Here is a 13,755-nt window from a genome sequence, read left to right on the forward strand (position 1 = left end):
CTTAGCTCTAATTACCTCCCTGCACTGTGGTTTGCTTTGTCTTGCACACAGCGCATTTATTTAGAATGGAATTTTATTCAGTACTTGTATTCCACTGTCTTACATATGCCCTTGCATACGTATCTCCAAATCTGAAACAATAACAACAACAACAAAAGCCCACGTTTCCTTCTATTCCCTGGCTTGCCAATAATAAGTCGTCCCTGCTGAGGGGAGCTTGGCTGGTGGCGTTTTGTGATTTCTCAGATAACAAGAGCTTTGCATTTCTGTGGAATTCCCATTTGCCAGCGAGCTGCTGCTGCCGCTGCCCTGATTGATATATGACTGCAATGGCACTTTTCCATTTGACATTCTCTCTCCCTCTCTCTCCCTCTCTCAGAAAATGCCAATGTGAAACTCATTTTAGTCATAGATCAGACTTAATTTAAATATTCCATTTAAACAGCCCTAACTTTTGTGTGTTGCAAATATAAAAGGCAAACCATGTGACAGAGGGACAGCAGAACAAAAGCATTTGGAAGCAACAGGACCTCTTTTTAGCTCTCTGAAGAGTTGGAGGGAAGGAAGGAGCAGAGCATTTGCTGAAGGTAAGCACACAAATTAGAGTTTCCTCCAGCTTTTGAATGTTTCATGGGCTTAAACAGAGAACTTAGTCCCTTAATCAGACAAACACACGTTCTCTGTGTGCTGACTTTTAATTTAAATGCGATACTGTAGGCTGGGCACAGCTTTAGTACCTGTCTCCTCATCCTTCTGTCTTTACATCTGTCTTCCTGGAAGATGCCTGTAAGCAAACAGAGAGGTGGCACAGTCTGAGCAACTTGCTTAAACATTTACTTTTGAGAGTGTGCCGGGTTCCTGTTTGCATCTCTGCACAGGCTCTCACTGTATGGCTTGGAGTGAGTGAATGGACGAGCCGGGTGCTGCCCCAAGTGTTGCTATTGCCATCACTGGCTTTGTCCCATTGCAGTAGGGAGTCATGGATGCAGGCAAGCCTGCTACTTTAAAACTGAGCTGTTTACTTTTATTGCTACTTATGCACATCCTTCTTTTGCCAGTCATCTGCTGGAGCACTCAGAATAATTCAAAACAACAGGCAATATTTATTTCTAGCTTTGTGTGTCACGCTCTGTGGGAGCACCCTTAATTTGCACGTTATTATTTATCCAAACTTCTGGGAAGCTTTACTACAGACTGGACAGCAGTGGCTATGGATTAGACTAGATTTCATACCCATCCTTGATTGGCTGAAGCCTATGAGGGAAGCCGTGGCGTTTGCCTTTGCTGTAGCCCCGCAGGGTATATTTAGTAGGTAGCCGACCCTCGGCACGACGCGCCGTGCTTGTGGCCGGGCGGGCGGTCGCTGGGGAGGGAGGATGCTGCGCGGGACCCCCGGCCGCCTGCTGCGGGAGGGGGAGGCTCTCGGCACCCTGAAATCCCGGCGTGCCGAGGCATCCTGTTGCTGTGTAGCGGTGTCAGGGGACGAGCATGGCTGTTCTCTGCCTCTCAGGGAGAAAGGAAGAGTTTTGCTGTTATGAGCCAAGAGATAAAGCAGCAGAGCAGTGTAAGTACAGTCCTTTGGAGTGGATAGTGCCCTGAGAGAGCCCTGCCGAGGAGGAAAGCCCCATCTCTCTGCTGAGACTCAGGTAAGAGAATTCAATCTATAAAAGTTCAAATCGATGGGTTCAGTAGCAAAGAAGAAACAACCAACAAAAAACAACAAACCTGAGTAACAAAGACAAACCATGTGAGGAGCAGTCTCAGTTGTTTGGGCTGTATTAGCTAAATGTTCCAGTGTCAGTAGAGGGACTCAAACTGAATATGAGCTTGAAGTGATAATTTTCTGGTGACAGATATGATTTTGCAAGGTATTCTGTGTGCACTGACTCCTGTGGGACTGTCAAGCAGATTTCTTGTTCTGCCCTTGAAGGTGATTTCAGTTTCTCCCACAGTGTCCCCATAATACATCCTATTTGTTTCTACCTCTGACTGATGGCAAGACAAGTGACTTGCTAAAGTTTCTGCAGTTCTTTAGAGACGAAAGAACCATTTTTTTACTATGAAACATTACAGTTTCTAAAGTTTAGTGACCCTGCCTAGTCACTGGGAGGTGAGGGCTCTGCAAACTTAGGATCCTTATGGGTGCTTTCCAACTCAGGTTATTCTATGATTCTATGAAATGATTATTTAAAACCGCCAGTGGGTACAAACTCAGTTCCTCGCTGTAAAATTATTTTCTATTGGAGGCAACTCATATGTCTAATGCAGGTCAATGAATGTGGATACAGTAATCACAGTGCTGTGGTTATTTGTCCTTCCTCCAAAGAAAATATATGTTTCAGGACCTCTGTTTTTTTCCTGTTGAATTGCTAATGATGCTCAGTTTTGCCCAGACTGTGAGACCTTATTCGTATCTGTGAGCAGTTATGCACATGAATAATTCCCTTGACTTAAATAGAACTGTTTGGTGAGTAATTACTTACCAGATTGAATCAGAGCTTACTAATGTGACTTATACCTTAACATTATTCATGCTGGAGCAATGCAATCTTATTTGTAATAATGATTTTATAAAAAATACTGTAAGATTTTCCAGTTAAAAGCAAATGGGGAAGGAACAGAAGATATTTCCAGCTTACAAAATAGGAAGAAATTTCATTTAGTTAAGGGATATAATTAGAGGCTACCACTGTTTTTTCCAATTATGATCTTGATATGGACAACATTGTGTAGAGTTAGCTGTAGCAGTACCCCAGGTAGCCATCAAACTGTTGCTGCACTCAGCAACTGCCACTGATCCCAAATGAACAACCCCTCATGTGCCATAGATGCTGAGGCAGCACATGTACACTCTTACTTGTTTGAGTTCCCAGTGCTGCCATATTTTTTGCCATGGTGGTCAGGAGGTGAATCACCTTCTTGCAGTCTGGTGATGATGTCTATAGTGACTTTTTTTGACAGGGAGCCCTTATGGAGTCAAATTAATTCCCCATTTTCTTTGGGCCACTGCTATCCTCTTCCAGATGCATCCGCTGCCAGATGCACTAGGAAGTGACCGAGGTTGTTGTTGGACTTTGAAGGGGGCTGAAGACCTATGCTGCAAAGCTTGGGTGAAGTCACTGAGACATGTTTTTGCAGCAAGTCTGGAAGATCATCTGTCTAATGGAAAGTAGAATTTTACAAAGATCCTGTTTCTCCCAAACACTACCATTGCAATTATGACTACCAACTACTATTACAAATAGAACAAGTTCCTCTGCCTCTAATATCCTGCTGAGTACCAGGAGGCACTTGCCTCTCTGAGGTTTGGAAAAGTTTTGCTACATGAGCCTGTAATACAGTGCCCTGTTATTTGAGTAATCACCTCTTGAACGTGGCTGGAAGCGGCCACATCAAAGCAGAGCACAGAGACCCTGGGGCAGACAGCAACAGGGGAACTTGCTGCCATGAGAGATTTTTCCCTAGCCCCATCAACCTAGTGCTCAGAGTCCTGAGAGCTAACAGCCCTTCCCAAAACTCTTTAAAAATAAAACCCTTCAGACTGCAACCCTCCCATATTGAGTCCTTTTGCTGAGCCCTGTTCAACTTTTGCCCTCTGTGATATCTCGTTCCATTGAATCACTGTGGGTTGTGTAAGCATGTGTTTCTTTTCATCAGTGTTCAGTATGCAGCGTCTCCACTCCTTGCCCTTCCCCACACCCTGGTATCTTGGGATAGGGCGAGTAGCTGTGCCCGCTTCACCTTTTTTCCTGCTCTTTCCTTACTTCTTTCTCGACAGTCCACTTGTGAGCTGGCTGGCAAGAGAAATGCTGGATTGCTGCTGGGTTAGCTCAGCTGTCTGCCTCTGACCAAGAGCACCCCTCTTTGCCCACACTTCTTTGCAGGCATACGAAGAGATGCTGCTATCTCTGCTGGATATGATCAGCTGTTATTTCCTTTTTATATGTGTCAGTGTGGAACATATTAAAATTTCTCAGCAGTGGTATGCGTGGAATCCTTCTGATGCCCCACCTCTAACTTAGCTGAACAATAAAAGCAAGGTTGTAGTAAGCCTTTGAGCAGCTGGCGGTCTATATATTCCTTCTTTTTTCACATAATCTAATTCAGACCATTACCCGGGTAACAGTGGCACTACCACTTTCAGACACCAACAGTTCTTGTCCCCTTTGTTGGAATTTAATTGTGTGAATTTCGCAGAGATCCCTCCTGCCATGAGCAATTCTAGCCTTTCTTCTGGCCTCCCAACATTTGGCTGCTGATGCCATGGAGACAGCGCACCCAGGAATTCCACTGCATTGCTGTTCTTCAGCTTCTCTTTGTTATTTTTCTACCTGCATCAATCACTGTTATGGCTCATGCTTGTCACATTTTCATGCTCATTGTTACGGAGCTGCAGACGTCGGTTCAGCAGAGTGGAGGCAGCACAGGTTACGTTGCCCTTTAAGACATGTGAGTTGAAGATCTGAGTTAATGCCTCCGCTCTGGTTTGGCAAAGGTTAAGCATACCACGGCAGTGACAATCGCATTACTGTCATAGCAGCACAGCTCAAAGAGAGTAGGACCTAGGGGAATGCTGTTAGATGACTTAAAGTTGCTACCATGAGCCAAATGCTTAGGTTCTGTAATTAATCAAGGTACATAGATGTTAGTCTGAATTTTGCCTGTCTATTAAAAAAAAAAAAGGATTTTGCTGCAGGGAACATTTCTTTCAGTGATGGGCTACCTCCAGCATGCATAGAACACTGCTCATCCTGGTGGCAAGGAAGTCTTTGCTTAACATTAAAGAATGAGAAACTCATTCCTGCATCTAGTGATAACTACAGCTCTACAGTAAATGCATTAAAAGTAATCTCTAATCATCAGGAAAGCAGTAGAATGAAAGCCAGAGAACCAGAAACATCCACTGTTTTGTAGCACACTCCAACAGGTAAGAGAACACATGCCCGAATGCCCTAGACCTCTCAGCAACTTGTAATTTGGCCAAGAGTCATTTTACCCTGTGTTGGGTCATAAGACTTACACAGAGGTAATTACTGAAGCAGATCCTATAGCTAATGCTCAGCTGGGAATATTTGCATGTGCCCAGCAGCCTCCACCCTGCTGGTTTCCTGCTGGGAGAGATGGGAACCTTTTGAATATAGCTTGGCTCTGAACCTGAGGGGCAATGCCATTCAGCACTGTTTGGATGAGCAAGTGCAAAGCTGGATTCCTCCATGTTTCCATCCCCAACTCATGATCAGGACTGCTCTGTAAGACACAAGACTGAAGAAAAAATCCAAGGCTGGCATCACCTTGCCATTAAACAGTTCTGCCTGCCCTGGGGCTAATTAGAGACAGATCCTATGCATGCCTCTAATGAATCTATTTAAAGTTTCCTAGAGACAGCAAAAAGAAAGAATAAAAATACAAGCGCTCTTTTGTCTACTAGTAGCTATTCTTTGCAAGTGTATTAAAAACCTTTCTCCATTTTTGTCCCTGCCTGTCTGCTGGCTGGGCGCCAGCCCACAGCACCCACTAGACGTTGTTATTTCAACTGCCCAGCAGCGCTGGTAGCTCTCCCCCCACTCAGCTACCTGGAGGACTGAAAACACACTTGGAGACTTGAAAAGGGGAGCAAAACTTTGCTTGCTCGAGTGCCGTTCAGCTGGAATTGTTCCATCTCATGCTCCCGGTCCCCTCACTGTGCCCCTACTTGTGGGGCCCTGCAGAGCAGCCACCAGAGCTCCAGGGCCATCAAAAGCTATGAGTTCTTCCTTTGCATGTGCTGCAATTACTGACTCAGTGTTTCTTAGGACTTACCATGGTTTTCCTATTTCATATATATGTATATATTTCAGTCTGCTTACCAGCAGTATTTTTCTTCAGAAATACTTACAATTGAGCAAAATATCAGAGCAGAAAATGAAATGTAGGCATTTTTCCAGTAGTTTGTCTGACATTTCTAGCTGTTCAGAACTAGTGTTCATTTTCTCATCTTGAGTTTTGTGGGACAGTGCTCTGCAGCTGCTGGCTGGCAGGTCATAGATCAGAGCAGCCCTCAGTAAGACCAGAATATATGCTTCTTTCCTGTGGACATCCAGATCAAGAGGCCCAAACCCCTTCTTCTGAGCCTGCTATGTATGTCTCATGCCTGGAGGTTTTTAAGGATGGGTTGAATGGGGCAGTGGGCAGCCTGACCTCTTAGGTGCCCATAGCGGGGAATTGCAACTGAATGGGCTTTCAGGTCCCCTCTGTCTTAAGCCATTCTATGATTCTAAGATTTATTCTCTTTTCCTTTTTGTTGCTTCCTTCCTTTCTCATGCTGGTAGCCAGGAACCTCCAGGCCTTTTCTTCTTGAATTGCACAGAGCTACACTGCTTTTTTGCTGTGGGCATGCACATCCCTGTGACTTGTTTAAGGCTCAGCCCTCAGTGTCCCTGTGGGCTCCCAGTCCTGTGTCCCAGTGGCCCTTCGCCACCTCTGTAAGCAAAGTGGAGGAGAGAAATCTGTCGGAGTGCTGCAAGGAGATATTTCTCTAACAACACAACAGTCAAAAAATAGGTAAGTATTTTGAATGCACATAAGGCAGGCCAACTACCTCAATGGCAGAAAATGGCTGCAGTAAAATAATGAGAAGAAAAGCACATTTATCAACAGAACTAAAGCATACACAGGATCTTATAAAGCCTCTCAGCTGACAGAAAGCAGGATCAGGCAGAGCATGTTAGGTTGTCTCTACTACGAGATGTAACAGTCTATTAAATTGCTCAAATGGTGACATCTATGATTTTGTCACCCAAGCAGTTCCTAGGCAAAGTGTGGAAGGTGACATGGCCTGGAAGCTGTCGAAGTGCTGTGGAGCCTGGAGGAGGCCTGGGAGCAAATCATGTAATGTGACCGCAGCACAACAGTTTTCATTCCTACCTCCTATCCCCAACTCTGACCCTTTTCATGGCAGTGGAGAACTTAACTTTGCAGAACAAATCCTAACATTAGAATCATAGAATGGCTTGAGTTGGAAGGGGCCTAAAAGACCATCCAGTTCCAACTCTTCTGCCACGACAAGGGACCATGAAGGTCCCAGATCCACTAGATCAGGCTGCCCAAAGCCTCATCCAGCCTGGCTCAGAGTGCAGGGATGGGGCACTCACAGCTTCTCTGGTCAGCCTGTGCCAGGGCCTCATCACTCTCTGGGTAAAGGATTTCTGCCTAATGTCTAATTTGAATGTAGCTTCCTTTCAATTGAAGCCATTATGCTCTTTCCTAACACTACATTCCCTGACAGATATTCCCTCCCCAGCTTTCCTCTAGGCCCTCTGTAAGTACTGGAAGGTCACAATGAAGTCTTCTTGGAGCCTTCTCTTCTTTAAGCTGAACAAGCCCAGCCTTTCTTCACAGGAGAGGTGCTCCAGCCCTCCGAGCATCTTTGTACCCTCTTCTGTGCCCACTCCAACAGCTCCACTCCTTGTGTTGGAAGCCCCAGGCCTGGACTCAGTACTCCAGGTGGGACCTCATGAGAGCAGAGCAGAGATGTACAATCACTTCCCTTGCCCCGCGGATCACCATATGGAGCAATTCCAGTTCAGATCTTAAGCAGGGTACAAATGCCCCAAATCTCTGCTCTTCTGATCCAATTTTTTCCAGGTATGACAAAGTTATCAGAAAATCTACTTTGCCCTCATAAAGATCTCTGTGGTGTTTTTCTCAGAACAGCAGCAGCAATCTAAACACACATACACACACACATACATTTAGTAACAGTTTTTCAGGGCTGGATTTTGGAGAAACTGAGTGGTCTTATAGCTTTTCAGTTTACACAACTAATTGAGAATGAGGGAACCACATGGCAGGTTCCAAGTAATTGTGTTTACCAAATATGCACAACACGCAAGGCCGGGCTTAGTTATATATACACACTGCTACTCCAACTGGATTTTGGCAGCCTCTGGAACATGAAAGATGTTGAGTGAATTGAACTGCATCATCATCATCAAGTAGAGGTCTCAAGAACAAAAAATATTCTGCAAATGAAGGCCAAGCCGAACCTACGTGCATGCCTAATTCACAGGCTCATAAGCAGGGAACAGCTAAGTGGAAGTACACCAGAAATGAGGTTTTCTGTTGCTCCCTTCCTATATTCCAGGGTAAAAGTTGAGCAGATCCAATAGACCTTTGGAGAATTCCTTGTTTCTTGATTTTTTCCATGATACATAGCAAAAGAGAATTTCTGTTTGTGTTCTCTCAAAGCAACTGACTAAATAATTCCAGATGATGGAATTTTTATTCTGTTCCTAGCACAAACCAAAAATCTTAACCTCCTCTGCTATTTAAATTACATTGAGACTGTAAGTGAAAAAATGCTTACTTCGAGCATTCAAAGAACAGGTAATGATAACAAGAAGTTAGTAAAACAACTTTAACTCTGCACCAGTATTCATGTGTGGTGCAGTCTTAGATCAAATGTTTGCATGATCTGGCTTTGGGATGGCTTCCATTTTTCCCTGCAGTTTTTAGATAACATTTGTAGCAGTTTTGAATGACAGCTGTAATTTAGCATGGTGAATTGGAAGTTTCATTCATTCTCTGGCCAAATATTTTTCATATCTAATTTTCATCCTAAAAAGATGCAGTAACCACTTCATCTTCTTTGTGGGATGCTGTAAAACAGAAGCATTTCACCTTCCTCTTAGCTCAGGAGATTGAATGCTTACCACAGGTTTTCAGATCAGAAGTAAGAGAAGGACTGCTCAAATTAAAAAATGTATATATAAGAAAGAAAAATATTTATCTGAAATTGTTGATTTTGACCAAAAAAAGTGGTATGTTCCAAATGATATAAAACACAAAATATCATCTTTAAGTGCATCTATAACAATTAATGATTAGAAGTGTACTTCTGCTTTGAGACAGATGGGTGGACAGACAGATGTAATTCCTGATACCACATAACGTGTAGGATTTTATAATTTCAGACAGTGTTTCAAAAAAGAATATATATATATATATATATATATATATAAAATAAAACTTGAGTGCTAATTTGAAACAAAATCCCACTGCCCGGTTTAGGTGGAAGTAGGAATGTCATGTCAAGGTGATGTACCTGAATGAAAATATTTAGACCTTTTATAACCAGTCTAGAAAATGTTTTACCTCTGGTCCAAATACACACTAACTTCTGTATGTCTAAACTTTCCTGTGAGATATATATATATTTTCCACATAGCTCAATATATGGTATATTTACTCGAGTAATGTATATGTGTACCTAACATAGGTATGACAGTAGATTCTGGAGGTGCAAATATCTCAGTGTTGTCTGCAGTCCCAGTTCCAACACATTCATTTTGCCAGTATGTCCATCAGCAACAGATCACAGCTTTTTCATGAAAGATGGGTCATGAAATACAGAAAGGTGGTCTCTTTTTACTAACAAATATAACACTCTGCTTGTCTTTTGTTGGAATTTTATTACCGAGCTACACTTCATTTATTTGCCAGGAAAGTATCAGGGAAATTTTAAAAGGCTGTTGAGTCTGCTAAGACTTTTTGTGCAGATTTTATGCTGTGCTTATCCTAAAGAAGGTACAGACGCTTTCCTTTTCTCACATTTTCCCCTCCTCCTTTTCAACTTTCTCACAGTGTTTTTGTGAGGCAGACTCTGTGTCATTCAATTATTTCCTGAAGCAAACTAGAGAGATAAGCCTTTGAAAACTGAGCCAGGACGCCAGATTTCTCTCACTGTATTAAATCATACTGATCAAAACCATAGAAAGATACAGGGGGGGGGAAAAAAAAAGAAGAATGGGACAGAGAGAGTGGGAAATGGGGATCCCTGGATGTAGTGGTAAATGAGATGAGTCCATCCAATATCAAGTATATTTTCTTGGACAGAGAAGGAGTTGCTGGGTGTGTAATACTGGTTAGCTATGCTGGAGAGAGACCTTGCCAAGCAATGTTTTGGTCAGCCTCTTTAGAAAGAAGAATGGGAAAGTAGGTAAAAGGTTAAACACAAAAAAAAGTTCATCACTCCTCCTGTTAGCTAATGCTTGGACAACATCTCTGTGAACCACAGCCCTGCTTCTGTGGAGGGCTCTGTCCCAGCTCCCATGACAGGGGTTTCCCTCTCGTCTTGCTGAAATGTCTGGAGGAATATTTGTTGAGATGAAGGAGGGTGTGTGCAAATGTGTCTGAAATCCTGTGTTTGGCCTTGCTTAAACTGCCTGTACTGAGAAGACATAGTATTTTTTCAGTGCCACATCCACTGTAAAACATTTGCTTACATAAAGGACTTCTATGACTTCTATGGCTAAGTACAGCAGGTCAAATATCAGGCACAGAGAAAAAAATATATATACTGTCAGTTAAATACAGTCACATAAATTCTCCTTTTCTATTTAGGCACGTGAACAATAGTTCGAACCCAAAAAAGGCTTTCATAAATGTCTAACACACAGATCATCCCTAATTACATGAATTTCTTCCCAGCATGAGACCTTGCCCAACAAGTCTCGACTCCCAGCTTGGACAAGCTCTGGAAGTGTTTACTGCTGCTATGTGCTCCTCTTGCAAAAGGGTTGGAGCAAGCTATAAAGCAGTACACAAATAACTGAGCACTCTGGTGGGGAGGCCTTGCTGTTTCATGCTGTTCAAGAGATGAATATCAGTCGTCTTATAGTACTGTTAGCAAAGCACAAAGCTGTTTTGAATGAGGCTTGTGCAAGGCAATAAGCGCACATGGCATCTCTTTTAAATAGGCGAGAAGCTTCAGGGAGTATTTCTGTATGAGCAGTGAACTTTTTTGTCATAGCTTTCTTCAAAAAGTCCTCACATTTTTAGCTGTACTGAAAGCTGCTCTTTCCTCCAGCAGGTTATGCTCCAGATGGATAGTTCACAGCTCTTCCACGCTGTAGCTCTCTGTAGTAAAATACGCTGTAGCTCTCTGTAGTAAAAGCAAAGTTAAATCACCCATTAAAGACTACAGCCATGGGCAGGCCAGGGAGATGTTCTCCTGGAGGGCTTTTTGGGGTTGTTTCAAGCCAGGTTTTGAGGGATCCCTCCTGGTCTCCAACATGCCACAAACTGAGATGACTGAATGGCAATCCGTGTGACTCCACCTGCAGATCTATCTTTTCCCCACTTGACAGCTGGGATGCACTTGGGTATTATGGAATACTATATGTTTTTCAGATCCTGTTCTTTAATTAACAAGGACTGCACTGCTTGTCCCCAGGCAGGGGCCAGTTGTGTCCCTTTTTCCTGCAGTAGCCCTGCCTGTCTCCCTCCTCTCCATTTGCTGCCTAGAAAATTCCCTTTTGTAAGGCAGGAGGCAGTCTGTCTCTGGCTCTAAACATGCTTTTTGACACTTTGAGTGAATACAGTCCTTCCCATTTGCAGCAAGCTCTGATGTGTTATCCATCACCAGTTTTGAGGGGAACCCATTAGGGACACTGCTGAGTGAACAAGATGGGTGCTGAAACACTTGTAATATGAAAAGTTAAAAGGTTCTCTGTGGTAAAAAAAAAAATGACAGAGCAATACTTAAAGTAACACATCTCCTTCCTAATGCCACGTGCCATACCTACTGTGGGAATGATGCTCTTTCAGGGAGTGTGTTTTGGCAAGCAAAAATTGTATAAGCCTTATTATTATTTATGCCTGTTTTTCTTCAGAGCTGTTTTTGGTCAGGATTGTGATTTATGGTGTTTTTATTACAGCTACATGGGAGATTCTCTGATGGATTACAATCTCAGCAAACTAACTCCAGAGGAAGAATGACAGCTAAGAGACTTAAACCAGACTTTTCACTTTCCTGGAGAGGAACTGGCTTGCAGTATTTGGAGTTTTTTTAATCCTCTACCTCCCTCTGCTGTTATCACAGCGAAGTTCCTCAACAATGGGAAGTCATGTACTTGCAGCTTCGATTTCCATGCTCTCGCTCCTGGCAATGGTTGGAGATGGGGATGGCAAACCAGACAGTTCCTTCATGATCGACACCGATCCCAGCCGCTGCATGAGGCATCACTATGTGGACTCCATCAGCCACCCCCTGTACAAGTGCAGCTCAAAGGTAAGGGCTCTGCTCCTCTGCAGAAGTATTAAAATGAGTCATTTTGTGTGAGTTCCTCTTGATTCTTTCTTCTTCAGAAGGAGAAATACATGGTGATGGTCAGATTAACATGCAGTAAACAAAGTGATTCAAAGGAGTACTCTCAGGCAACAAGCAATTTCAGAAGACTAGGTCACGCTGGAAAAGCTGTGCTGCCCCATCCCTGGAGGCGCTCAAGGCCAGGTTGGATTGGGCCCTGGGCAGCCTGAGCTGGTGGGGGGCAGCCCTGCCCATGGCTGGGGTTGGGGCTGGGTGGGCTTGGAGGTCCCTTCCAACCCAAATCATTCTGTGATTCTATCCCAGTTAACCTCTCTTGCAATTGAATTTTTAATTGGATCATGCAAACTTTTGACTTGTGAGATCAAGAGCTGAGACAAAGAGTCAAGTGATAAAGTTGTAATGAAATACAAATGTGAAAAACACTGCTGATTTATCTTCTCTTTAGTTTCAAAGCTTTTGTTTTAACACAAAATGTCAATTGGATGTTTACTTTAGGGCTTGACAGAAGGGAACACAAGCTTGCCCTTTGAGATTTCAAGCCTGAAAGATCTAGTGTCAAAGCAGTCTAGTAGTCCACATATGTAGCCTACAGTCATTTATTTCATTACATAGCAAAAAAGAATTGGAAGAAACAATGCAAAAATCCTTGCTGGTCCCATTTATCTTGTCATCATTTGCTTCAAACATCTAAGCCAATACATATGCAGATGTGTGGTCTCCACGTTGGCCATCCTACTGTTCCTCAGAAAGGGATTTGCCTCACACACACTGTTCCCTGAGTTAATGAATAGGAGCAGCAGCCCATTACAGCACTTCTACCAGTTGTACATGTAACAGAACAGTTGCTGGGGGTTTTAGGGAAGAAAGGCTGGCTGTGATATAGAAGCAAAACCCATCCACAGTAAACCTGGGAGCATTTCTTTCACCACCTGAATGTCTTTGTACGCAAAGCGAATTATTTGCTTCTCAAGTTCAGCATGGGGATGAGGCAATACCATTAGCAGCAGCAGTCCAGAAAGTCTAAAATAAAGCACAGAGAGAATCACCACCAGAAAATCATCCCAGCTTAATGCTCAAGAGCAGCAGGGAAAGGCTGTGGTAGAGGCTGGGCGCCATCCTGGAGTCACTCAAGGCTAGGTTGAGTGGGTTGTGTGCAGCCTGGTCCGGTTTGTGGGTGACAGCCAAGCACACAGCAGGAGGTTGTGGCTGGGTGAACTTTGAGGTCCCTCCAATCCGATCTGTGACTCTATGGCTATATGATTCATCTGCAGGTCTGTTTGTTTTTCACATGCTAAGGGTATTGCTTACTACAGAAGTCTTGGGCTTTGGTGTCTTATTGGTGTCTCATGGTGGAGGCTTTTAGGATCAGAGTATGATGTGAAGCCTGAGTTCATGTGACCAAGAGTTGCAATTGCGCCTTTCCAGGATTCTGCTGCTTTTTTGCATGATGGCTTAGATGTCCATACTCGTGTAAACCTGAACAAAACCCTTTCACTCTGTGGTTGCTTTCCTTCCTCCATCATCATCACTGCAGGTTTATGTTAAAAGCCTTACTGCTACAGGCATCACATAGAACATTGGTTTTCTGAAGAAAGAATGAGAGGAAGGAAGGAAGGAAGGAAGGAAGGAAGGAAGGAAGGAAGGAAGGAAGGAAGGAAGGAAGGAAG

The 13,755-nt window shown here is 43.5% G+C and overlaps 1 protein-coding gene across 2 annotated transcripts in view; it reads left to right on the forward strand.

Moving 5' to 3' along the window:
- The first annotated feature begins 443 nt into the window (after positions 1–443).
- NDP (norrin cystine knot growth factor NDP) overlaps positions 444–13,755 on the forward strand; it is a 19,718-nt gene continuing 6,406 nt past the window's right edge. Inside the window, exons 1-3 of one of the 2 annotated variants that reach the window (XM_015884137.2) lie at positions 444–587; positions 1,511–1,646; positions 11,697–12,049. In XM_015884137.2, coding sequence (XP_015739623.1) covers positions 11,876–12,049 — 174 coding nt within the window. In that variant the 5' untranslated portion in view covers positions 444–587; positions 1,511–1,646; positions 11,697–11,875. The remainder of the gene's footprint in view (positions 588–1,510; positions 1,647–11,696; positions 12,050–13,755) is intronic. The other variant, XM_015884147.2, reaches the window with a different exon arrangement.

This window comes from Coturnix japonica, chromosome 1 (assembly GCF_001577835.2).
Source record: "Coturnix japonica isolate 7356 chromosome 1, Coturnix japonica 2.1, whole genome shotgun sequence".
Classification (NCBI taxonomy): Eukaryota; Metazoa; Chordata; class Aves; order Galliformes; family Phasianidae; genus Coturnix; species Coturnix japonica.